Source organism: Urocitellus parryii, chromosome 7, assembly GCF_045843805.1.
Source record: "Urocitellus parryii isolate mUroPar1 chromosome 7, mUroPar1.hap1, whole genome shotgun sequence".
NCBI lineage: Eukaryota > Metazoa > Chordata > Mammalia > Rodentia > Sciuridae > Urocitellus > Urocitellus parryii.
In genome coordinates this window covers 173,313,476-173,337,183 of record NC_135537.1, presented here as the reverse complement: position 1 = coordinate 173,337,183, position 23,708 = coordinate 173,313,476, and the positions used below count along the sequence as shown (strand labels likewise).

Sequence of the window (23,708 nt, the reverse complement as noted above, 5' to 3'; positions counted from 1 at the left end):
TGGGGAAAAAAACCTACAGGTTTACACACCCTATAATAATTTAAGGGTGACCCTGGTCCTCTCTTTGCTTCTACTTTTATAACTTGTAATTTTTTCATTCAATATTAGCTTTCTCTACAACATTATCATAAGGTAATTTTTGGTAGTAGAATTTTTTTAAAGATTTCTTTCTTTGTTCTTGTTTTCTTTTATTCATTTTTTTCAATGATTCATTTTTAACCATCTGGGGTTTAAATCAATACAAATGTTAAAGAAGTTTTTAATAGATTTACATATTAATATACCTTAAGCTGTTTTCTTTTTTTCCTCTTTCAGGTTACTTCTGCTTTTAATTTTTTTTGCAGTTCAGCTTTTTATGTTTTTTGTACATCACTCTTTCAAAAATGCTGTGGTTCCCATCAAACTTGTTCCAGACTTATATTTCCTAAAACCTGGAGACAAACCTCATAAATATAAAACAAGTCTGCTTCTTCAGAATTCCACTGGTGAGAGTGTGTGAAGGTCTGTGAATGTGTGTTGGCCAGGGAACGGGAATTGAGGGGTGAATTTTAGAAATATAATTAAGGTACAGGCATGATCTACACAGAATCCACAAGAAATAAAAGTGCTTTATAGATGCTGAGTGATGTACTACAATTATACTTAAAATGAAATTTTAAACTAAAAGTTTTAAAAATAGTCTATACCGCTTATGATCATTAAATTCCTTTGTTTTTGTTTTTTTGTTTTTAAGAGTAGCAACATTGTTCTCAGTATCATGTTTTACCTCAGAGTTCATGGTGAACTAAATAAAGGTGAGAAGTAGTGAAATTTTCTTTAGAAAGAGTTACAGTATTATGCTGTTTATGAATGTTAAGCAATCCTTTAAGGACTATTTGAAGAATTATTTAAAACTAAGACAAATAAACATAAATATAAGTATGTGTAGTTGAAAATATTAAAACTTGTAGTTGAGTTTTTTGAATTTGCTGTTGGTATTCTTTCATAATTGTTGAAAATGAAAAGTTTTTTAAAATTTTTAATTAGTTACACATGACAGTACAATGATCTTGACATATCATACATTTGAATCAGATGGGATATAATTTCTCATTTTTCTGAGTACACAGGTTGCAGAATCACATTGGTCATGCAGTCACATATATAAACACAGTAATAATAATGTCTATTTCATTCTACTATCCTTCCTATCTCCTCAACCCCTCCCCTCCCTTCCCTTCACTTCTCTCTACCTAATCTAGGGTAACACTATTCTTTTTTTTCCCCTCACATCTTCATACATGTATTTTGTATAACAATGAAGGTCTCCTTCCACCATCCATGCAATTCCCTTTCTCTCTCCCTTTCCTTCCCACCTCTCTTCCCTATGTAAAGGTAATCTTCTTCCCATGCTCTTCCTCTCTTCCCCATTTTGAGTCACCCCCCTTATATCAGTGAAGACATTTGGCATTTGGTTTTTTGGGATTGGCTAACTTCACTTAGCATAATCTGCTCTAATGCCATCCATTTCCCTGCAAATGCCATGATCTTATTATTTTTTAGTGCTGAGTAATATCCATTGTGTATATATGCCACATTTTTTTTATCCATTTATCCATTTAAGGGCATCTAGGTTGGCTCCATAGTCTAGCTATTGTGAATTGTGCTGCTATAACATTGATGTGGCTGTGCCCCTGTAGTATGCTGTTTTTAGGTCTTTTGGGTATAGTCCGAGAAGAGGAATAGCTCGTCAAATGGTGGTTCTGTTCCCAGCTTTCTAAGGAATCTCCTTACTGCTTTCCAAATTGGCTACACCAATTTGCAGTCCCACCAGCAGTGTATGAGTATACGTTTTTCCCCGCATCCTCGCCAGCACTTGTTGCTTAAATAAGAACAAAACTGATATAGGATTCTGATCTTCAAAATATGACAACCTAATACAAAATTTCATTCATGTATGATCAGTTGTTTCTACAACATCTCCTGTGTACATAGTCCTAAGAGTCTTCAAAAGACTATAAATTACTTTTTAAATCATGTACTAATAAAATCTGGTGCTAAGTATACTACATAAGTTTCATTCTTTCTTGGGAAGATGTATTTAGGATAGAGAGTTATTCTTAAATAGAAAATGTTATGTTTTGCAATTTTTTTCTTTCATTTAGAATTCTTGTTTTCAATTTTAGTATAAATTTTCTGTAGCTAAAATCTACTACTGCATGAAGCCCCATTATTATGATTTTTTTGAAGTTTGGGGAATTGTAAATTGCAGTTACTAGCTTTCTTTTTGAGTTCATTTTCACTGATGTTTAGAAATTCTAGTTTTTTCAAGGTTTGTTTCTTTCATTCTTCCATTATTATTATATCATCATCATCATTTAGTATTTTGAGAGTTTCTTGCCTATATATCCAGTATTTTCCTAGGTCCTATTGATGATCCAAAATAAAAACCTTTTTCCTTTAGGAATCACTGGGCATTGTCTGTGTCATTGGATGATTTCTTACCTCCTTGCAAAGCACAGGTGGAACTACTGAAGCTACTTCAGTTACAGCATAGCTCTCTTTGCAACACATGTAGTCCTGCTGACAACCTTTAGAGAAGAGTTGCATTAAGGCACTAGGTTAGGAGTAAAGGTAGTGTCACTTTATACCCCAAAACACCATTTAGTATGACTTTGTGGTTTGGTGCCAAATCTGATCCACCTTATTACACTATTCACTTAAAGATTGTATTTTGCTTTGAATGATATGAATTTCTCTTAAAGTCACATTTGTCCTTCCTTGGATCCTGTTTTTTGTGATGATAGAGCAGGTGCTATCTGTATTCATCAGACATGTCAACATAGATTTAAACCCTAAACAGGATTAAAATATTTCCCTTGGTTCCAGGCCATCTAGAGAATGTAGATAGAGAGCTGATTATGGATTTGAATATTTTGACATTGTTAAGTCAATTGGCATTTATAAAACTTGTCTGGATGCCCAGAACACACAAAATTTCCCAAGGGAACAATGCTACCATACCCTATCTTATACCTTTCTAACCTTAGCAGGTTATCTTGTTGCCTATAATTGCCAAATAGATTGTCATTTTTACTGTTTAACCATATTTCATATGAGCATTCCAGGTAGCTTTTCATTGTTATTTTTAATAATTGTAGCAGCAGCTGTAGGTTAAATTTGCAGTTACTAAGTGCCAGGTTCTGTTCTAAGCCCTATGCTTATTTTCAGTCCTTTAATTTCTATGACCACAGGATGTGAGGGTTTGATATGCTTTTTATCCTTACTTTACAAAAGAGGAAATTAAGGTCCAGAGCATTTGGTAAATTGTTTTAAGAATAGTGCAAGTGGTACAATTGGGGTTTGAATTCAAGTAACTGGCTCCAGAGTTACTGTTCTTAATCATGTCTTAGCTGATAAAGATAAAAAGTTCTCTAAAAAGACAGGGATGTTTCCAATGTTATTAAAAGTCAGTGGCTGTTTCTTCTTTAAACTGATTCCTTATTATTTGTTTTCTAATACCAGACTCAGATATCAGTGATCTTACTAACTTTTTTGCCTACCGGAACATAATGGTGACGATGTTTAATGACAGTGACTATGTTTCTGCTGCTCCTCATAGTGCAGCTTTAAATGTGGTGTATTCAGAAAAGGTAAGATTAATGCATGTGAACGTTACCCATTTAAAAGTTATAAAGGATTAAATTAGTCCTAAAATTAGTTATTTGTTAAATTGACTTCATTAGTTGGAAGTTAGAATGTACTTTTAGAAATAACTGGCTGTTTGTTTATGATATATTTTATGCTGTGATAACTGATCAACATGAAAAGGAATAAGGAATTTTATTTTTATTTAAAATATCAAAATATCTGCCCATTCCTAGCTGTATTCACAGCTCTATTATCTGTATCTATCATGGAGTATTATTTCTATGATTTATTGAAGCATCCATTCTATACAGTTAATTAGAATTAGGTTACTTGGTGAGAAAAGCTTGACACATAGCAATAATTTATGCACTTATATAAAGTATGCAATAACTTTTTGTTTAAATTATAGGACTATGTTTTTACAGCTGTTTTCAACAGTACTATGGTTTATTCTCTACCTGTATTGATGAATATCATTAGTAACTACTATCTTTATCATTTAAATGTGACTGAAACCATCCAGATCTGGAGTACCCCATTCTTTCAAGTAAGCAACCACATATATAGATAAAATTTCTTAAGTGTATTGTTTGTGTGTATAAAATATAAATTAAAACCCAAGCAATTATAGTAGACAAAAATTTGTAGAAATTTATCCTGTACTATCTCCTAGTTTTAAAACTCAAGTAAGGGATGGTTTAAACCTACTACCCAGTCTCTCATAGAGACTAAGCCTGGGATAGATATCCAAATGTGTTCCCTCAGAGGTTTTGATATTCTGTGATACTCTTTTAGAATGTACTAAGGTGGTATAAAGTGATACTGAGTTCCATTTCTTATTCTGTGGATGTCTTTCAGGAAATTACTGACATAGTTTTTAAAATTGAGCTGTATTTCCAAGCTGCTTTGCTTGGAATCATTGTTACTGCGATGCCACCTTATTTTGCCATGGAAAATTCAGAGAATCATAAGGTATGACTCAGTTTTTAAAAAATTACAGGTATGGTATTCCAATAAGAATTGTCCAAAACTAACCTATTTGTATGTTTGCAAATCTTATATAAAAATTATTTCAGAAGTAAAGAATAAATAAATTTATTATTATAATAATTGTGATAATATTTGTTACTTAAGTACTTGCTTTGTGCTTTCAAAATTGCATCCTCTAATCTTTATAATGTTTTGAGCTAAGTTTTATTTTTCTACTTTACAAATCGGTAAATCAAAGATGGGAGTGTTCATGTAAGTTGCTCAGGTTGACTCAGCTCATTTTACATTGTGAAAGTGAAAACTGACTGTGATCTTCATGATCCTAACTGGAACACCACCCTTCCTCTCTTTACCTTTAGTAGAGTGTGTTGAATACACAGGCATTTCATTCTTGTTAAATGAAAAAAAATGGTGAAATTGATTGTCATAACTGGGGCCCGGGAAAAACTGCTAAGTATACACAAGTTCTTTGGAATTCTTCACTTTCTTCTCCACCTTTTTCTTTTGTCCACCAGGCAACTACCTATCTTTTGTAGTTTTTTTGGCTGTTTGAATTTCTCAACTCCTCTGTGTTGAAATTGTATCTTAATTCTCTGATAAAAATTTTTATTCTCTCGATAGATGATCTTAATTTTGAAACAAGTTTATTAGTTTACAGACTATGATGACTAATGAGTTTAGACTCATCTTTAAAAATTTAATAAAAATATAGTCTAATAAATTTTAATAAAAATTTTATTGAAAGTAAATTTATTTAGTATAAATATAACATGATTCTTTAGGCAATTTAAAAAATAATATTCAAGTTTTTAAAAATATTTTTTAGTTGTAAATGGATCTTTGAATTAATTAGTTAATTAATATGCAGTGCTGAGGATCAAACCCAGGGCCTTACACATGCCAGGCAAGTACTCTACCACTGAGCCACAACCCCAGTCCCAATATTCAAGTTTTATATTATGATATGTATCTTTATTATTTTTTAAAAAATTTTTATTGATTTTTTAAAAATAAATGACAGCAGAATGCATTACAATTCTTATTACACATATACAATATAATTTTTCATATTTCTGGTTGTATATAAAGTATGTTGACATCAACTCGTGTCTTCATATACATACTTTGGGTAATGATGTGATAGATATCACATTCCACCATCCTTACTAATCCTTTGCCTCCTCCCTTTCCCTCCCACCCCTCTGCCCTATCTAGAATTCCTCTCTTCCTCCCATGCTCCCCCTCCCTAGAAAATATAGAAAAGTTAACAAAGATAAAATCTACAACCCTTCTAAAATTTACCAGAAAGTTGCATTTCTTAAAACATTTTATTTTTAGTGCATTGTAGTTATAATAACACCACTATTGTGTGGGGTTCATTTTGACATATTCTTAAATGCATATAACATAGTTTTCTCCATTTTAAACCCAGTACCATCTCTTTTTCCTTCCATCTTTTCTCCTTTTCTCTCTGTCTTTGATTTCCTTCCTCATCCCTATTGGTCTTCCATCTCTTATTTAGTTAATTGGTACATTTGGTTAGATATCAGATTGGAATGCATTGTAATATATTAATACATGCACATGGCATAATTTGGTCAGATTTATTCCCCAGTTCTTCCCTCTTGCCCCCCCACCCCCACCCTTGGTTCCCTACTTCTACTGTACTGTTCTTCCTTCTGTTTTATGAGATTCCCCTTTTATTATTTCTTTTTTCTTTCTAGTTTTCACTTATGAAAGAGAACATTTGACCTTTGACTTTGAGAGGTTTTTTTTGTTCTTAAATTTTGTTCTGGAGATTGAAGCTAGGACCTTGCACATGCTGGGCAAGTGCTCTACCACTGAACCATATCCCCATGCCTTTTTATTTTATTTTGAGACACAGTCTTACTAAATTGCCCAGGCTGGCCTGGAATTTAGGATCCTCCTGCCTCAGCCTCCTGAATAGCTGGAATTATAGGCATGAACCAATGTATCCAACTCAACTTAACATTAAACTTTTAATTTTTTAGTAATTATAGATTCATTTTCACTTGTAAGAAATGATACACTGAGATCCTGTATACTCTTTATTCATTTTATCTCAGTGGTAGCATCCTAAAAAAAACCATAGTAAAATTTTACAGGTATTGACATTGTTCAAGTCAAAATACAGAGATTACTTCTATTGCTCTTTTCTAGTCACATACCACTTCCCTGCATTCCCCCTGTGGCTTCTGTCAAATCTGTTCCCCATGTTTATAATTTTGATATTTCAAGAATGTATAAATGGAATCACGGTATGTTTTCTTTTTCAAATGGCTTATTTCACTCAGCATAACTCCCCATTGCTTTTTGAAGTTCACCAAATGTGTGTATATCAATAGTCAATGCCTTCATAATTGCTTAGTATTCCACATCTGAAATGATAACAGTTTTCACTCCTATCAATAAAGTTGCTGTGAACATTTACATGCAGGTTTTCCTATGAACATATTTTCATTTCTCTAGGATAAATGCCCAAAAGATTGTATTCTGATGTTTAATTTCACTAGAAATTACCAATTACTTTCAAAAGTGGATATACCTTTTTGTATTCCAACCAAAAATAATGAATAAAGTTAGAATCGTACAAAATGAATGTATTTGAATTTTATGTATTTATATTTTAATTTACTTCTATACTTTAATTTGCTTCTGATTTATTGAACATAGCATTTGTCCATTTTCCCCCTTTTCTTCTTCTTTGTTCTGAGGATTGAACCCATGGCATCAAAAATGCTAAGCAAGCACTCTACCACTGAGCTGTTATGTCCCCTTTTCCTCTTTAACTGATTTTTATATTTCTTGGATCCTTTGTCTTACTTGTTGGCCTGTTCATATAATATATTAATTATTAAGAATAGATATTTTTATAGATGATAGAAATGAATAAGATTATTAGGTATTTGAATTTGTAAAAAATCTAAAAAAATTTAAGTAATGAGAGCATGAGAGGAAAACTATTCTCATGCATGAAAATGCTATTTACATGTATTATAATAGCACCTTACAGTTATATACTACACCATCTTAATGTAAGAGTCTCAAATTTTCTGTGTACTTAGTTAAACATTTAATCTGAAGCTCTATTCAAATCCAGAGGGTATTTGGAAGTTTGTTAGTGTTTTTATTAAAGGTCAGTTTTAAAAAATGAGACTCCTTTTTCTGTTTACACAGATTTCCATTCATTTCCACAAATTTTCAGAAGTAAGTACTTTGGCTCTTCATTGTTTGCACAGCCATAACTCCCATGACATAACCTCTTTTGCTTTGTTTTATTCTGATTCTTAAAAATCTCATTGAAGTTATTACATTTCACAAATAGTGAGCCACATTAAGGGCTAAATGGACTCAGTATTTAATGTCAGGAGTACTTACCTGTAGGCCTGGAATATGGAGTTTTTCTCTTGATATAAATTTAGGAGTTCTATAATAATTTACTAGTTTTTGTTTGTAAAATGAAATTGCAATAAAACTTTCTTTTTTTCTCCTTTTTAGATCAAAGCTTATACTCAACTTAAGCTTTCAGGGCTTTTGCCATCTGCATATTGGATTGGACAAGCTATTGTTGATATTCCCTTATTTTTTGTTATTCTTTTTTTGATGCTAGGAAGTTTATTCACATTTCATTATGAATTATATTTTTATGCTGTAAAGTTCCTTGCTGTGGTAAGTTAACATCAGTTGTTCTCATGCTACCTATAGATAAAATGTTATTAAAAAAATTAATTATATACATGACCGCATTGAGTAATGTGGAAATTCGTTTGTTAAAAAAGAAAATGGAACCAGTGTTTAATTATTGTATATGATACATTTAATTAATTTAATTTGAATTACTAAAAGTGATTTTTAAAAACAATAACTTATCACCATTTTAAAATAATTTTTTAAGATCAAAGTGGCTTTTTACACAGACCACATACTTTGTGTAATCTGGAATATTTAAATGTATTCCATCTGTAAAGTGTGTTTCTTGTTTTTTCTTATGCCAGACCATAATTTCACAAGGAGAAAGCTCTTTTTTTCCATAATTTATAACATGGCTTAAAATACAAAGAAAAACTCTTAATTCCCATTCATGTTCACATGTAAATGACTTGATAAAAGACCTTTTCATTAAATGGTTTTTATTAGAAAAAAGGGGAAACACTGAGGTGAAAAGTAAAGATTTTTTTTTTTAACCAGAGACCATTGTGGCCTTATATATAAGTCTGCCAAATAAAATAATGCTTTTCTTAAAACATGTTAATTTCTTAAATGCAATATTAAATAGTAGCTAATAGTTGATTGAGTGAAATAAAGTTGTAAACAGCTATATTTACTCCCTCTAATAAAATAAGACAACGTTTTACTTGGTATAAAAAACTACACGTTGTGTTCTGTTTAAGTGATTGTTCAGGATAGTGTTAGCAATAAATTAAAAGCATGTTTTTATTGATTTAGTAGAAATTATGGATAATAACTCTTCATTTAAATCACACACTTTCAGTTTGGGAATGATTTGTTGAATAAAATTTAAAGAATAATTATTAATATTTTACTATGATTGTGGTGTTTTACATTGTATGTATTACTGGCTATTCGTAGTTTTACAGAAACATAAACATTTCTGATTTGCAGGTGTTTTGCCTCATTGGTTATGTTCCATCAGTTATTCTGTTTACCTATGTTGCTTCTTTCACTTATAAGAAAATTATAAATACCAAAGAATTTTGGTCATTTATCTATTCAGTGGTAAGTCACATTTTATATTTTTTGTAACAGCTTATTTAAAAGTCATAAATTCTTTCATGATTATACTAAAAAAAATCATGTCAGAATTTAGATAGAGAACTGGATGCATCTTTTTGCCTGTATATTTATCTTCCATATAATCCATTCCATGAAAGGATGATATTAAAAGCACTTAACAACTAGTATGGCAAACATACCAGCTGCAAACAACTGGTATCAGCATATTGATGCTTTCTGGCTAAGTGTCACCCGTGGCTCCATGATTTATTAGAGGTTTGAAAACATAGTTAATGTACTAAGGCACCCATCTATAAGTAAGTTATATGAAAGATTTAAATACCTTGTCACTTATTTTCTCATTTTTTTTTTCCTTCAGACAGCATTAGCTTGTATTGCAATCACTGAAATAACTTTCTTTATGGGATACACAGTTACAGCTATTTTTCATTATACCTTTTGCATAGCTGTTCCAATCTATCCGCTTCTAGGTTGCCTGATATCTTTCATAAAGGTAAGTAAGTCTGTTAGCTATTTTAATATTTTAGTTCTATAAATATATATTGCCTAATCTTTGGAATCTTAGCTTTTGTACTGAAAATAGCAGGATACATCAAATTAACTGCTACTATTTGATTAAGTTATTAATGCAGCAATTTGAAATGAAGTATGAAATCTTTAAGCATGTCTAAATATAAATTGTCAGAGGAGAAGGACTGTGCCCATTACATGTTCTTTGATGCTCAAAATAATGTACATAATTTGAAGTAAGATGTGGTTTCAATCAGTATTTGTTTTTAGGAGTTTTTCAAGGATTAAGTAGCATATTATACTAGAAAGGGATGAGAGAAAATAAAGTGTTAATTTCCAAAAGCACATTAGTTTTATTAAGTCTAAATAATTGAAAGAATTTTCCATTTATTAGAAAAAATATTATGAATTATTGATTTAGAATTGCTGTTAATTCTATACGCTACTACCCTTTTAAGTTTAATATGTTTAATTTATATCTACTCTCAGAAATATTTGGGGTCAAGGAAGAGTTTAAGTATAGAGCATAGACTATGATTATGAAAAGCTAACTTATTTGTAGAGAATAAAGATTTGGTGAACAAAATATGTTTTTTAATTTTAATTCAAATATTACATGTACAGAATATACATTTAAAAATTTTTTTGTCTTAGGTTTCTTGGAAGAATTTACAAAAAAATGAAAATACTGACAATCCATGGGACAGGCTTTTAGTGGCTGTTATAATGGTAAGAAATAACAAAAGTGTTTCTGTGTGTCAGCTTGTTGCCCTAACAATGGTGTGGTTGTCTGGTTTTAACTGTTTTTTTGTTTTGTTTTGTTTTTGTTGTGTACTGGAGATTTTAACCCAGGGGCACTTTACCACTGAGCTACATCCCCATCCCTTTTTGGTTTCTATTCTGATACAGGGTCTCACTAAGTTGCTAAGTTGCTGAGGCTGGCCCTAAACTTGGCGATCCTCCTGTCTTAACCTCCAGAGCTGCTGGTTTATGGGCATATTGGGTTATAGGCATATGCTACTGTGCCCAGCATAAAACCTGAATTTTAGAAATCCATTTTCTCAGTATTATGTAATTTCCATCTCTGTAAATTAACTATGTTTAGTTTTTATCCTGTTGCATAAAAAACAAGGTGTACAGGAAGTCAAATGAGGGGCGTTCTGGAGATAAAACTCAGGGGTACTCGACCACTGAGCCACATCCCCAGCCCTATTTTTATATTTAGAGACAGAGTCTCACTGAATTGCTTAGTACCTTGCGACCCTCCTGCCTGAGACACTCAAGCCACTGGGATTACAGGCATGTGTCACTGAGCCTGGCTTTTTTTTTTTTTTTTTTTTTTTTTTTTTGCTGGGGTTGGTTGTGTTAAGGAACCTGATGCATGTGGTCTTGGTTCTATTGGCAAAGGAAAAAAGAAAGAATGACTTCATCAGATTCAGTCCTGAGCTGTTCATGTTTTTCTTTTAGCCTTATCTGCAGTGTGTACTATGGATTTTCCTCTTACAGTACTATGAAAAAAAGCATGGAGGGAGATCAATAAGAAAGGATCCCTTTTTCAGGTCAGTTAATTTTTGTATTTAAGTTTTTAACATTTCTACTAAGTTTATGAAATTATGTAGCCATCACCATTTACATAATTTTGAAACAGTTCCAGTATTAGTACTCCCAAAACAATCTTTAGGCCCATTGAGGGATTAACAATTGCTTTCCTGTCCATCCTCTCATGGCTCTAGCCCTAGGTAATCACTAAGCTACTTTCTGTCTCTGTGAGGTGTGCCTGTTGCAAACTTTTTATATAACAGGAATTATATAATATTTAGTCTATTTTGGTCTGGCTTCTTTCACTCAGCATATTTTTCTTTTTTTTAAAAAAATTTTCTATACTTATTTGCAAAATTAACATTAATATATATAATTAGAATTGATGCATATGTCCTTCCCATTGTGCTTACTGCATGCCTAGTATTTTAAATATTTATATAGTACATTTTAAAACATTTTTAAGAAAAGAAATAATGAAATGAATTTTGAAAAACTTAAGCCAAAAAAGACCAATGATTCTCTTAAATACATTAAATGTATTAACTTTTATATTTATTTACTTTTCACCATAGTGGGCACTCTATTTTAATTTTGGAAAATTCTGACTTACCAGAAAGCACCTTTATTAAATTGTTAGGATTTAGATAATAAATTAGTATTGAGTATACAGTTTTACACTGAGCATAATGTTTGGAGGGTTACTTCTGAATTTTTTCTCTCATAGCCAGAAATCTTTCATCTTCAGGTATTGACATCCCATTCACTCCTTAACTTCCTACAATCTGATTTTCTCCCTTACCTCTCCATTGATATGTATATTTTTTAATTTCCAGTAAGGCAACTAATGGTTTTATCATTGTCTTGTCTGGTCAGCCCAACTTATTTGTCTGAAGGCTTTAACATTGTTGACTCCCCCTGCCTCATATTTTTCTGTTTTCCACGTTGGTATCATCTTTTTGCCTCTTCTCTTCCTGTTCAGAATTTCCTTTATAAGCACTTCATCTGTCTACCCACAAGAGTGATGTTTCTGTGGGTTCTGACTTCAGCCCTTATCTACTCTTTCTGGGCAATTTCACTTTATACCTAAGTTCTAAGTTCTTTGAGGGAATGGTTCATGTTTTTTATCTCCTTGTGGAGAATACCTGACAGATACTAGTTATAAATAATAATGTTGAAAAGATAAATGAATTGATGTAGATAATATTATTTAAATGCCAGCCATCGATGAAAAATATGCTTTTATTTTTTAAATTTATTTTTAAAAATATTTAATTTTTTTTTAAATATACTTGTAATTCCAGCTTTCAGAAATAATCTTAGATTTCATGTTAGTGTTCTTTAAAAATCTTTTCTCAATGTACTGCCAAAATTTCTTAGTATCTTAATTATTTGAAAATTTACTATATTTATTTTCTTAGGACCCTTTCAACAAAGTTCAAAACTAGGAAGTTTCCAGAACCACCAATTAATGAGGATGAAGATGAAGATGTCAAGGCTGAGAGACTAAAGGTCAAAGAGCTGATGAGTTGCCAGTGTTGTGAGGAGGTAATTTAGACTTTATGCCTAAGTCATATTAAATGTGAAATGTAAGTTACCAATGCATAAAATTTAATCTGAAAAATATTTTTCTTTGAATATGTATCAGTCTGAAAAAAGTTTTTCATGGAAAAAGTATTTTTGTCAACTAACTTTTGAATAAGCCATGATTTCAGTCATGAGTGGAAGTTTACTTGTGTACTACTCATAATGAATACTTATTAGCAATTTATTCTTATAGGCATAAGCGATAGTGCAGCCTGTCATGAAACGAAATGACACATATCTGTTTTATAACTCGCTTTTTGAATCCTGTTTTTGTTATTAGAAACCAGCCATTATGGTCAGCAATTTATATAAAGAATATGATGACAAGAAAGATTTTCTTCATTCAAGAAAAGTAAAGAAAGTGGCAGCTAAATACGTTTCTTTTTCTGTGAAAAAAGGTTGGTATTTAATTACTTTTTTATGAATATCTTTTCCAGAAGAGTAATTTCCATTTCATTTCATTTGAATATGATGAATATTTTTCTTTCAATTCCTATAGGAGAGATCTTGGGATTGTTGGGTCCAAATGGTGCAGGAAAAAGTACAATTATTAATATTCTGGTTGGTGATATTGAACCAACTTCAGGCCAGGTATGTATCAGTGATGTGGAATTTGTCAAGTAGGATTTTTATTTTTAATTAAGATAATTAATGACAAATTGGGATTTTGATGAAATTGGTGAACATTTTCATACATAGATGCAGACATGCATATATGGTATTTCTACTTTTGTGATTTTTACATGCATGAGTGATTTATCTACTTAATGGAAGATAGTTTTATTAATTTCAGGAGATAGGGAGCTAGTCTTGGCTCTGCCATTGATTAATCTTTGATTATTAGCAAGTTACTCACCACTTGGTAGAAACTTCACAATACTCTCCTGCTCCTATTTCCTGTATCTTCCCCACTTGCTGACTTCACACAAGCTCCAGTAAGTAATTCATTGCTTTCCTGGAAAAAACCAGGTACACTCTTTTAAAATATACCTTTATTTTATTTATTTTTATGTGATGCTGAGGATTGAATCCAATGCCTCATGAGTGCTAGGCAAGCATTTTACCACTGAGCCACAGCCCTAGCCCCCAGATATACTCTTTTCTTTGGGTTTTTACCGGAGCTGTTCCTGTGTTGGCTATGCCTTATCTCCCACAAATTCAAACAGCTAAATTCACTTTAGCTCAAATATTACCTTCTGATGCAGCCCCCTGGTTATCCTAGTTAAAATTGTGCCTTACTTTCCTACCTGGCTATTCACTGTAACACCTTTCTGTCCTCGCCACTAACCTTCATCTTGGTTAGGTATGTATGTCCTTCCATCATCAAAAAGCAATAAAATTGGGTTTGATCCTCAACACCACATAAAAATAAATAAACAAAATTAAGATTAAAAAGCAATAAAATTCTAACCTTATATTATTCTGGTCATAGGAAAGGATTTGAAATAATCAACTTACTTCCCTCACAATAGATACTGACCGAAAAATACTTCCTAATAATTGGTTTGTATTTCTGTAGGTATTTCTAGGAGATTATACTTCAGACACAACTGAAGATGATGACGCCATTAAGTATTTGGGTTACTGTCCTCAGATAAACCCACTGTGGCCAGATATTACATTACAAGAACATTTTGAAATTTATGGAGCTGTGAAAGGAATGAGTGCAAGTGACATGAAAGAAATAATAAATCGGTAAAATGTCCTTAGGTTTCTTTTGTTACATGGGGAGATTTATATTTTACATTTTAAAAATTCCTTAACAAGCATTTCTGTGGATCATTGTTTTCACAGAAAATGATAAATACTTGTTCATATTTTCTTTACAAAATTGTGTTAGCTATGAAAATAAAAGACTCTTTTCCTAATAGAATGAATGTACCTCTGAATGTCATGAAACATTTTAATTTAAAGTGAATCATTTTATCAAGACATTAATTTGTTTAAAATGATATAAATTGAAGATTTTTGTTCTTACATAATTATACTAACATCCAACTGAGTTAACTGTTTTAGAGAAAGCAATGTCTGATCACAGACAATTTACATTTATTTATTCATATCTTGGTACACTCATTTGATGTTGTTCACTTTTCAGAATAACAAATGCCCTTGATTTAAAAGAACATCTTCAAAAAACTATAAAGAAACTACCTGCGGGAATCAAGCGAAAGGTACTTTGATGAAACAATAGATATTCTATTGATAGTTTAATGCTCATGGCTGTCTTGATAAAATTCCTCACAGTAAAGCCTTAACAGTCTATCTCCTCTTTTTTTCCTTCCATCTAGTTATGTTTTGCTCTAAGTATGCTGGGGAATCCTCTCATTACTCTGCTAGATGAACCATCCACAGGTATGGATCCTAAAGCCAAACAGCATATGTGGTAAGTACGACTCAAACAACTCTTGAGACACACTGTACTGCCTGATGCTGGAAAAAAAAAAGCAGTTTATTTTACTGTAACTTTTAGTTATAATAGTAGTTATGTGTATATCTTGATTTAAAATCCTATGTAAATAATAAAATAGCTAAATATTTAGATTTCCAGAGATCACCTTATTCTTTTAAAATTTTATCTAATTTTTTTGTGAAGTATACTATATTATATATAAATACAGTATATATAGTATATATATTTTATATATGTTATATATGACATATGTACTATATATATATTCCAGAATGGAAATAAGCTTATGAGTAATTATTAAAATAAACTATTCTGCTATTTGAATAGTTTGTAGAAAGGTTTTTCCTAATCATGTAACCTTAAGTTATCACTCCCATAATCGATTGTCTTAAACTTATGTTGTAACTCTGCCTGGTAATTTAAAGTACTAATTATTTGAATACGTCTCTGAACCTTGATTTCCATATTGATAAAATATAAGTTGGATTTTATGGTTACTTTTCTTAAAACATGAAAAAGTATCGATCTTTTTTTTAAATTTTTAAAAAAAATTTATTTTATTTTTTAGTTGTAGATGGACACAATATCTTTATTTTATTTATTTATTTATTTATTTATTTATTTATTTATTTATTTTTAAAGAGAGAGAGAGGAGAGAGAGAGAGAGAGAGAGAGTTTTTTAATATTTATTTTTTTTTAGTTTTCGGCGGACACAACATCTTTGTTTGTATGTGGTGCTGAGGATCGAACCTGGGCCGCACGCTTGCCAGGCGAGCTCACTACCGCTTGAGCCACATCCCCAAAACTTTTATCCCACATGAACATTTGAAATCATGAAATTTCTCTTCATCTGATTAGCTTTCAAAATGAAGAGAAAATAAATTCAAATACATCATAGTTCGGCAGAAAATAATAGCGATAGCAATTGATATTCAATAAGTTTTAATTAACCAAAGTAACCAAATAGTTAAATTAAAATACCCATTATTTTCATTAAAAGATATTCCTCTTTGTATTTTATTTAACAGGCGAGCAATTCGAACTGCATTTAAAAACAAAAAGTGGGCTGCAATTCTGACCACTCATTACATGGAAGAGGCAGAAGCTGTCTGTGACCGAGTGGCTATTATGGTGTCTGGGCAGTTAAGGTACATGTTTACACAGTGGGCCTTTTGGGAAAGGAGAGTTGGGTGGTGGGTTTTGAAAGTCATTCTTTCAAAAACATATAGTCAGATACATTAGTTTAAATGTTAAAAAAAAATGTTTCTTTGTTTGAATTTTTGAATCAGTTTTCCATAGAATTAGTGGGAAATGTTATCTTCCTTCAGATATGACTAGCATTTGGAATTGGCTTAATTATTCAGTAGCTTCAAATGTTATTTTCAGGTTAGGGTATTTGTTATTTTAACAAATTGTTAGGCATTATATTGTATTATAACACAGTATAAAATAAATGAGTTAATGCATAAATAAATAATTAAATAAGTAACTGTGGGTAGAGAAGAAAATTTTACTTTTGGAATGATTCCAAATAATATATGTAGATATTAACCCCTTGCAAAAGGGGAGCTTAATATTCCCCTATCTCATACCCAAGTTTAGGCTGGATTTAGCTAGTCTAGAAGAGACTAAATAAAATAAAATGTAGAAAGGGAAAAATAGTAACTTTACAGTTGAGAAACCTGATATATACCTTAACTAAAGCAATATTGTGTAGATATCACATACCCCCTGATGTAATGTGATGTCATGTGAAGAGCACTTCAACAGTGTTGCTATTATGTCCCAAACCCCACATTCTAATCTAATCATGAGAAAATTATCAGGCAATTCAAACTGAAGGACATGCTAACAAAAAACATCTAACTAGTACTTGTCAGAACCATCCAAATCATGAAAAAGAAGGTAAGAATAAGAAATTGCCACTGACCATTGGATATTAAGGAGACATGACAGTTGAGTGCATTGTGGAACAGAATCCCATAAATAAAACAGACAGAAGTGGAAAACTGGTAAAATCCAAATGAAATCTGGAGTTTAGTTTTTATGCTAGTATAATAATATGATTTCTTGATTTTGACAAATGTACCATGGGAAATAACATGAAAATATCAGGGGAGCTGAAACCACATAAAGGATAAGGGGATGCTGTATTTATCATCTTTGCCATTTTCTTTTTTTTTAATTTTAATTAATTTATTTTTTTAAGCATCAGAAATTTATTGATGCTCAAAACATTACATTGATCTTGACACATCATATATCATACATTTGTTTCAAATGGGGTATGAATTCTTATTATTCCCCTGTGTACAGATTGCAGAATCACATTGATTATAAAGCCACGTTTATACATACTGCCAAACAAGTGTCTGTTGTATTCTGCTGCCCTTCCTATCCCCTTCCTATTCCCCCTCCCCTCCCCTCTTCTTCCCTCCCCTCCCCTCCCTCTACCCCAACTACCATAACTCATTTCTCTCACTCTCTCTTATTTTTATATTTATTTTTTTCCTCCCCTTTGCCTCACATCCTCTTATATGTATTTTTGTATAACAATTCGGGTGTCCTTCCCTTTTCCGTGTAATTCCCCCTCTCTCTCTCCCATTCCCTCCCACCTCTCGTCCCTGTTAGATGGTAACCTTCTTCTCATGCTCTTCCTCCCTGCTCTGTTTTGAGTCACCCCCCTTATATCAAAGAAGACATTCGGCATTTGTTTAGGGATTGGCTAACTTCACTTAGCATAATCTCTCTAATGCCATCCATTTCCCTGCAAATGCCATGATTTTGTTGTTTTTTATTGCTGAGTAATATTCCATTGTGTATATATGCCACTTTTTTAATCCATTCATCTGTTGAAGGGCATCTAGGTTGGTTCCACAATCTAGCTATTGTGAATTGTCCTGCTATGAACATTGATGACGCTGTATCCCTGTAGTATGCTCTTTTTAGGTCTTTTGGGAATAGTCCAAGAAGGGGAATAGCTGGGTCGAATGGTAGTTCCATTCCCAACTTTCCGAGGAATCTCCATACTGATTTCCAAATTGGTCGCACCAGTTTGCAGTCCCACCAGCAATGCACCAGTGTATCCTTTTCCCTACATCCTCACCAGCACTTGTTGTTTGACTTCATAATTGCTGCCTTTCTTAGAGGGGTGAGATGGTACCTTAGGGTGGTTTTAATTTGCATTTCTCTGATTGCTAGCGATAGTGAGCATTTTTTCATGTATTTGCTGATTGATTGTATATCCTCCTCTGAGAAGTGTCTGTTCAAATCCTTGGCCCATTTGTTGATTGGGTTATTTGTTTTCTTATTGTTCAATTTTTTGAGTTCTTTGTATACTCTGGAGATTAGGGCTCTATCTGAGGTGTGAGGGGTAAAAATTTGTTCCCAGGATGTAGGCTCCCTATTTACCTCTCTTATTTTCTCTTGCTGAGAAAAAACTCTTTAGTTTGAGTAAGTCTCATTTGTTGATTCTTGATTTTAACTCTGAGCTACAGGTGTCCTATTAAGGAATTTGAGGTCCGCCCCCATGAGGTGGAGATTAGAGCCAACTTTTTCTTCAATTAGACGCAGAGTTTCTTGTTTGATTCCTAGCTCCTTAATCCATTTTGAGTTAACTTATGTGCAGAGAAAGCATTCGACAAAGTACAGCATCCCTTTATGTTCAAAACACTAGAAAAATTAGGGATAACAGGAACTTATCTCAACATTGTAAAAGCTATCTATGCTAAGCCTCAGGCAAACATCATTCTAAACGGTGAAAAATTGAAGGCATTCCCTCTAAAATCTGGAACAAGACAGGGACGCTCTCTCTCACCACTTGTATTCAACATAGTTCTCGAAACACTGGCCGGAGCAATTAGACAGATGAAAGAAATTAAAGGCATAAAGATAGGAAAAGAGGAACTTAATTTAGCACTGTTTGCGTATGACATGATCCTATACCTAGCAGACCCAAAAGGTTCTACCCAGAAACTTTTAGAGCTAGTAAATGAATTCAGCAAAGTGGCAGGATATAAAATCAACATGCATAAATCAAAGGCATTCCTGTATATCAGTGACAAATCCACTGAAATGGAAATGAAGACAACCACCCTATTCACAATATCCTCAAAAAAAATGAAATACTTGGGAATCAACCTAACAAAAGAGGTGAAGGACCTATACAGTGAAAACTACAGAACCTAAAGAGAGAAATAGAAGAAGACCTTAGAAGATGGAAAGATATACCTTACCTTGTTCATGGATAGGCAGAACCAACATCATTAAAATGGTGATATTACCAAAAGTACTCTACAGGTTTAATGCAATGCCAATCAAAATCCCAATGGTATTTCTCCAAGAAATAGAAAAGGCAATCATGAAATTCATCTGGAAAAATAGGAGACCCAGAAGAGCAAAAGCAATCCTAAGCAGGAAGAGTGAATCAGGTGGTATAGCGATACCAGATTTTAAGCTATACTGCAGAGCAGTAGTAACAAAAACAGCATGGTACTGGTACCAAAATAGGCAGGTAGACCAATGGTACAGAATAGAGGACACAGAAACCAATCCACAAAATTACAACTACCTTATATTAGACAAAGGTGATAAAAGCATGCAATGGAGAAAGGATAGCATCTTCAACAAATGGTGCTGGGAGAACTGGAAAGCCATTTGCATCTTTGCCATTTTCATTTCCTGTAAATGTAAAAGTACTCCAGCGTAATTTTATTCAAAAAGAATTATAAAGATTTAAGTGAGCAATCATTCTTTGAAATTGTCAAGCCATTTTTTTCCCCTGTTCTTTCTTTTAAAAATTACTTTAGATGTATTGGAACAGTACAACATTTAAAGAGTAAATTTGGAAAAGGCTACTTTTTGGAAATTAAATTAAAGGACTGGATAGAAAATCTAGAAATAGACCGCCTTCACAGAGAAATTCAGTATATTTTTCCAAATGCAAGCCGCCAGGAAAGGTAAAATATTTTTAACTTAGTTATATTTCATTATAGTGCAATAATCATAAAAGGTTATATTAAGGATTAGCAAAAAAATCTTTAGTCATTGATTATATCTGTATTTCACATTAATACTTCTGTATTATCACCAATACTGGTCTAATAAAATCTGATGGAATTTTATGTCTGTTCAGTGTAATGTCTTTCAATATTTAATAGTACTTAAAATTTTTAAAGTTCTTACTTGGTAGTAATGATAATTATTTTACTATGGATGGAGTTCTTTTATCATTTCAAACAATTTTTATCCAAATAAATTTCAAATAAACTTATTAGAGTTTAATTCTGAATATAAAAAATGTTTAAACTTGAGCATTAGAGCACAGTTGTAGTAATTTTTAAATTTTTCTGCATTTTATCTTTGTTTTCAGTTTTTCTTCTATTCTGGCTTATAAAATTCCCAAGGAAGATGTTCAGTCTCTTTCACAATCTTTTTCTAAGCTGGAAGAAGGTAAATAGAATTCTAAAATTTTGTAAGGTAGTTCTCAAATTATGAAAGAATTTTATTTAAAAAGTTCAGAACTGGAGGCAACTTATTGTTGAAACTATGGCAAATAAGAACATAATCTTTTATTCATGTAATGTAAGATATAGATAAATATAAATGCTTTAGGGATTTTGTAGAACAACTATCACAATGTAAACCTTTTAGAATTGTCAGTGGACACCAAACAGCATAGTTTATTATATTACATCTGTATAAATGATCACCTAGCTTATCTCTCAGTGGTTTTGTCCAGCATCCAGCGGCATTGTATTTCTTGAATCCTTACTTCCTACTCTAGTGGTTGCAGCAAATGACAGGAGAATTCATGGTGCAAGAGGGTGGGCATTCTTCTAAGTTTTAAAGAAGGTTATTGAAAAAATCTGGATTCTTAGAAAACAAAACAAACAAAAAAAGTATATTTTTAAACTTTTTTTTTCCTTTGGAGGTACTTGGTATTGAATTTGTGCATTTAAAAAATAAGTGAAAGTACAAAAATATGTGCTGGTGGCAGTTAAGAGAGGTTAAATGCCCTGGATTGGGCAAATGTTAAGACACAGGTTAGTTTATAGCATTACCTATGAATAAGGGTTATTATTAATATCTTTCAATACAAATAATGGGATTTTTGTGGTTATTATTATGTGAATGCTGAATAAAAGGTTTTCTTATACCCTATATAACATCTATGGATTAATGTTTTTTAGCCTTAAGAGTATAAAGGTAAACTCTGTTTTTCTGATGATTTCTTTATAATAAAAAAAGTAACCTGAACTACTTAGGAAGAATTAAAGAATTCAGTATGATAGCAGACATGGCATTGGATTAGATTGCAAAAGCATCTGAAATAAATATAGAATATCTTCTGGAGCCAGGTGTGGTGGCACATGCCTGTAATCCCAACAGCTTGGGAGGCTGAGGCAGGAGGATTTCGAATTCAAAGACATGCTCAGCAACTTAGTGAGGCCCTAAACAACTCAGTGAGACCCTGTCTCAAAATAAAATATTTTTAAAAAGGACTGGGGACGTGGCTCAGTTTTTAAATGCTCCTGAGCTTAATCCTTGGTACAAAAAAAAAAAATTCTTAATATTCAGAATCTAGTCCCAGAAGCAAAGAACAGGTTACAGGGGAGTTGGGGAAAGGGACATAGCAGATATTACAAGAAAGGAATAAAGACGAAGGGGATACAGGAGGGAAGGAGGAGATTAGAAAAGGTGAAATAAGACAAGTAATAAACATTAAGTTCTTAAGGTTGTAGAGGAATTGGCATCTGAAGAGAAAAGAAGACTTGAAAGTAACAGATTTTGGCATCTTCAATTTTAAATGAGTTGTTTACATGATTTTTAAAAATAGATTGTTAACTATCTTACTAGTGATTGCCATTTTATCCTTTTAAAATACTGATAATTAAAATCCTATTTTTATATTTTAATAGCTAAACAGACTTTTGCCATTGAGGAATATAGCTTTTCTCAAGCAACATTGGAACAGGTACTTTAAAGTTAATTAAAAAAAATATTTTAAAGTACAAAGTATCTAATAGCAATTATTTAGGTTTAGATTGAAGAAAGAGATACTGTGATATTATAAAATCATTGTAGAATAATCTTAAACTTTGTATAGTTATAAGGAACTTTATAATTATTTGCTTATTGTTTTCAATTTTTTCAAAATTTTAATTTACAAATCATATTTGTATACCTTTATGGGGAACAGTGTGATATTTTGATACATGTATATAACATGGAATAGTTAAATCAAGCTAATTTCCATTTGCTTATTTTGAATAGCTCAATTTTTTCTGTTTGGTAAAGAAAAGTGTTTCATATTAAAATATCTTAAATTATTTAAATATTTATAATTATTTTTATGACAGCGCTACTTAATATATTAATCAACAGTTTATTAATCCTTTGAACAAGCATTCATCTTTGCTTGTAATTAATGGAGATAACTTATTTTGTTTAAATAGTATTAATATCAATAAGTCTCTTTCGATACTGGTTAATATAATTATATGTGGCCTTATCCCATTTCTCACTTTGTTAAAAGGTCTTGGAGCTGTGTGGTACTTCATTCATTTATTTCCTTTCATTCAGGTTTTTGTAGAACTCACCAAAGAACAAGAGGAAGAAGATAATAGCTGTGGAACTTTAAACAGCACACTTTGGTGGGAAAGAACACAGGAAGACAGAGTAGTATTTTAAATCTGTATTGCTCAGTCTGTTTGCTGAACTTATTTGTTCTTCACTTCATTTAACTCTGCCATTAAAACTTTATTATATGAATGGCAACTAGAGAAATGTGAAGGCATTGCGATTTCCTGCACTCCTTAATTGAAATGCTGTGGTTGTTGTTTTGCTTTACTTTAAATAAAATTAATATGTAATTAAGTCAACTTGCATGTTTGTATCTGAAGAATTTTGAACTGTAGTTTGTATGCTATATTTCTCACTTGCAAGAAGAGATTCTAAAGAAATAGTGATAGAATAACTATTTTGACTAGCTGTGTTTATTTTTAAAGGTCATACCATCTAATTACATAGCTATGTAATGTCCCATTCTAAATTAAAAAAATGAATATATAACTAATATATATATATATATATGGCAATGTGAAAGCTTCTTGCTTCTCCTTTTCAGTTTCTAAAAGAAGCTTTCAGTGGAGGTTGGTATCCATAGAAGCTTGGGTAAACCGTAGAAAGCCTCACTGTAGAAATGGAGGGAAGTGGTGTCTATCCACTAGGTGGCAGTCATCAATCATAAAAAAGGAAAGGA

The 23,708-nt window shown here is 31.9% G+C and overlaps 1 protein-coding gene across 3 annotated transcripts in view; it reads left to right on the top strand.

Moving 5' to 3' along the window:
• The window catches only part of Abca5 (ATP binding cassette subfamily A member 5), a 75,254-nt gene extending 51,926 nt beyond the window's left edge, over positions 1-23,328 (top strand). For 2 of the 3 annotated variants that reach the window (XM_026401345.2, XM_026401344.2), the window contains 21 exons: positions 316-485; positions 3,505-3,632; positions 4,040-4,177; positions 4,489-4,602; positions 7,819-7,848; positions 8,140-8,310; positions 9,265-9,378; positions 9,755-9,889; positions 10,561-10,635; positions 11,374-11,465; positions 12,867-12,993; positions 13,313-13,430; positions 13,532-13,623; positions 14,552-14,727; positions 15,131-15,206; positions 15,324-15,418; positions 16,474-16,593; positions 20,254-20,403; positions 20,817-20,896; positions 22,366-22,421; positions 23,030-23,328. In XM_026401345.2, the coding sequence (XP_026257130.2) occupies positions 316-485; positions 3,505-3,632; positions 4,040-4,177; positions 4,489-4,602; positions 7,819-7,848; positions 8,140-8,310; positions 9,265-9,378; positions 9,755-9,889; positions 10,561-10,635; positions 11,374-11,465; positions 12,867-12,993; positions 13,313-13,430; positions 13,532-13,623; positions 14,552-14,727; positions 15,131-15,206; positions 15,324-15,418; positions 16,474-16,593; positions 20,254-20,403; positions 20,817-20,896; positions 22,366-22,421; positions 23,030-23,137 (2,365 nt within the window). In that variant the 3' untranslated portion in view covers positions 23,138-23,328. The remainder of the gene's footprint in view (positions 1-315; positions 486-3,504; positions 3,633-4,039; positions 4,178-4,488; positions 4,603-7,818; positions 7,849-8,139; positions 8,311-9,264; positions 9,379-9,754; positions 9,890-10,560; positions 10,636-11,373; positions 11,466-12,866; positions 12,994-13,312; positions 13,431-13,531; positions 13,624-14,551; positions 14,728-15,130; positions 15,207-15,323; positions 15,419-16,473; positions 16,594-20,253; positions 20,404-20,816; positions 20,897-22,365; positions 22,422-23,029) is intronic. The other variant, XM_026401346.2, reaches the window with a different exon arrangement.
• The last annotated feature ends 380 nt before the right edge of the window (positions 23,329-23,708 follow it).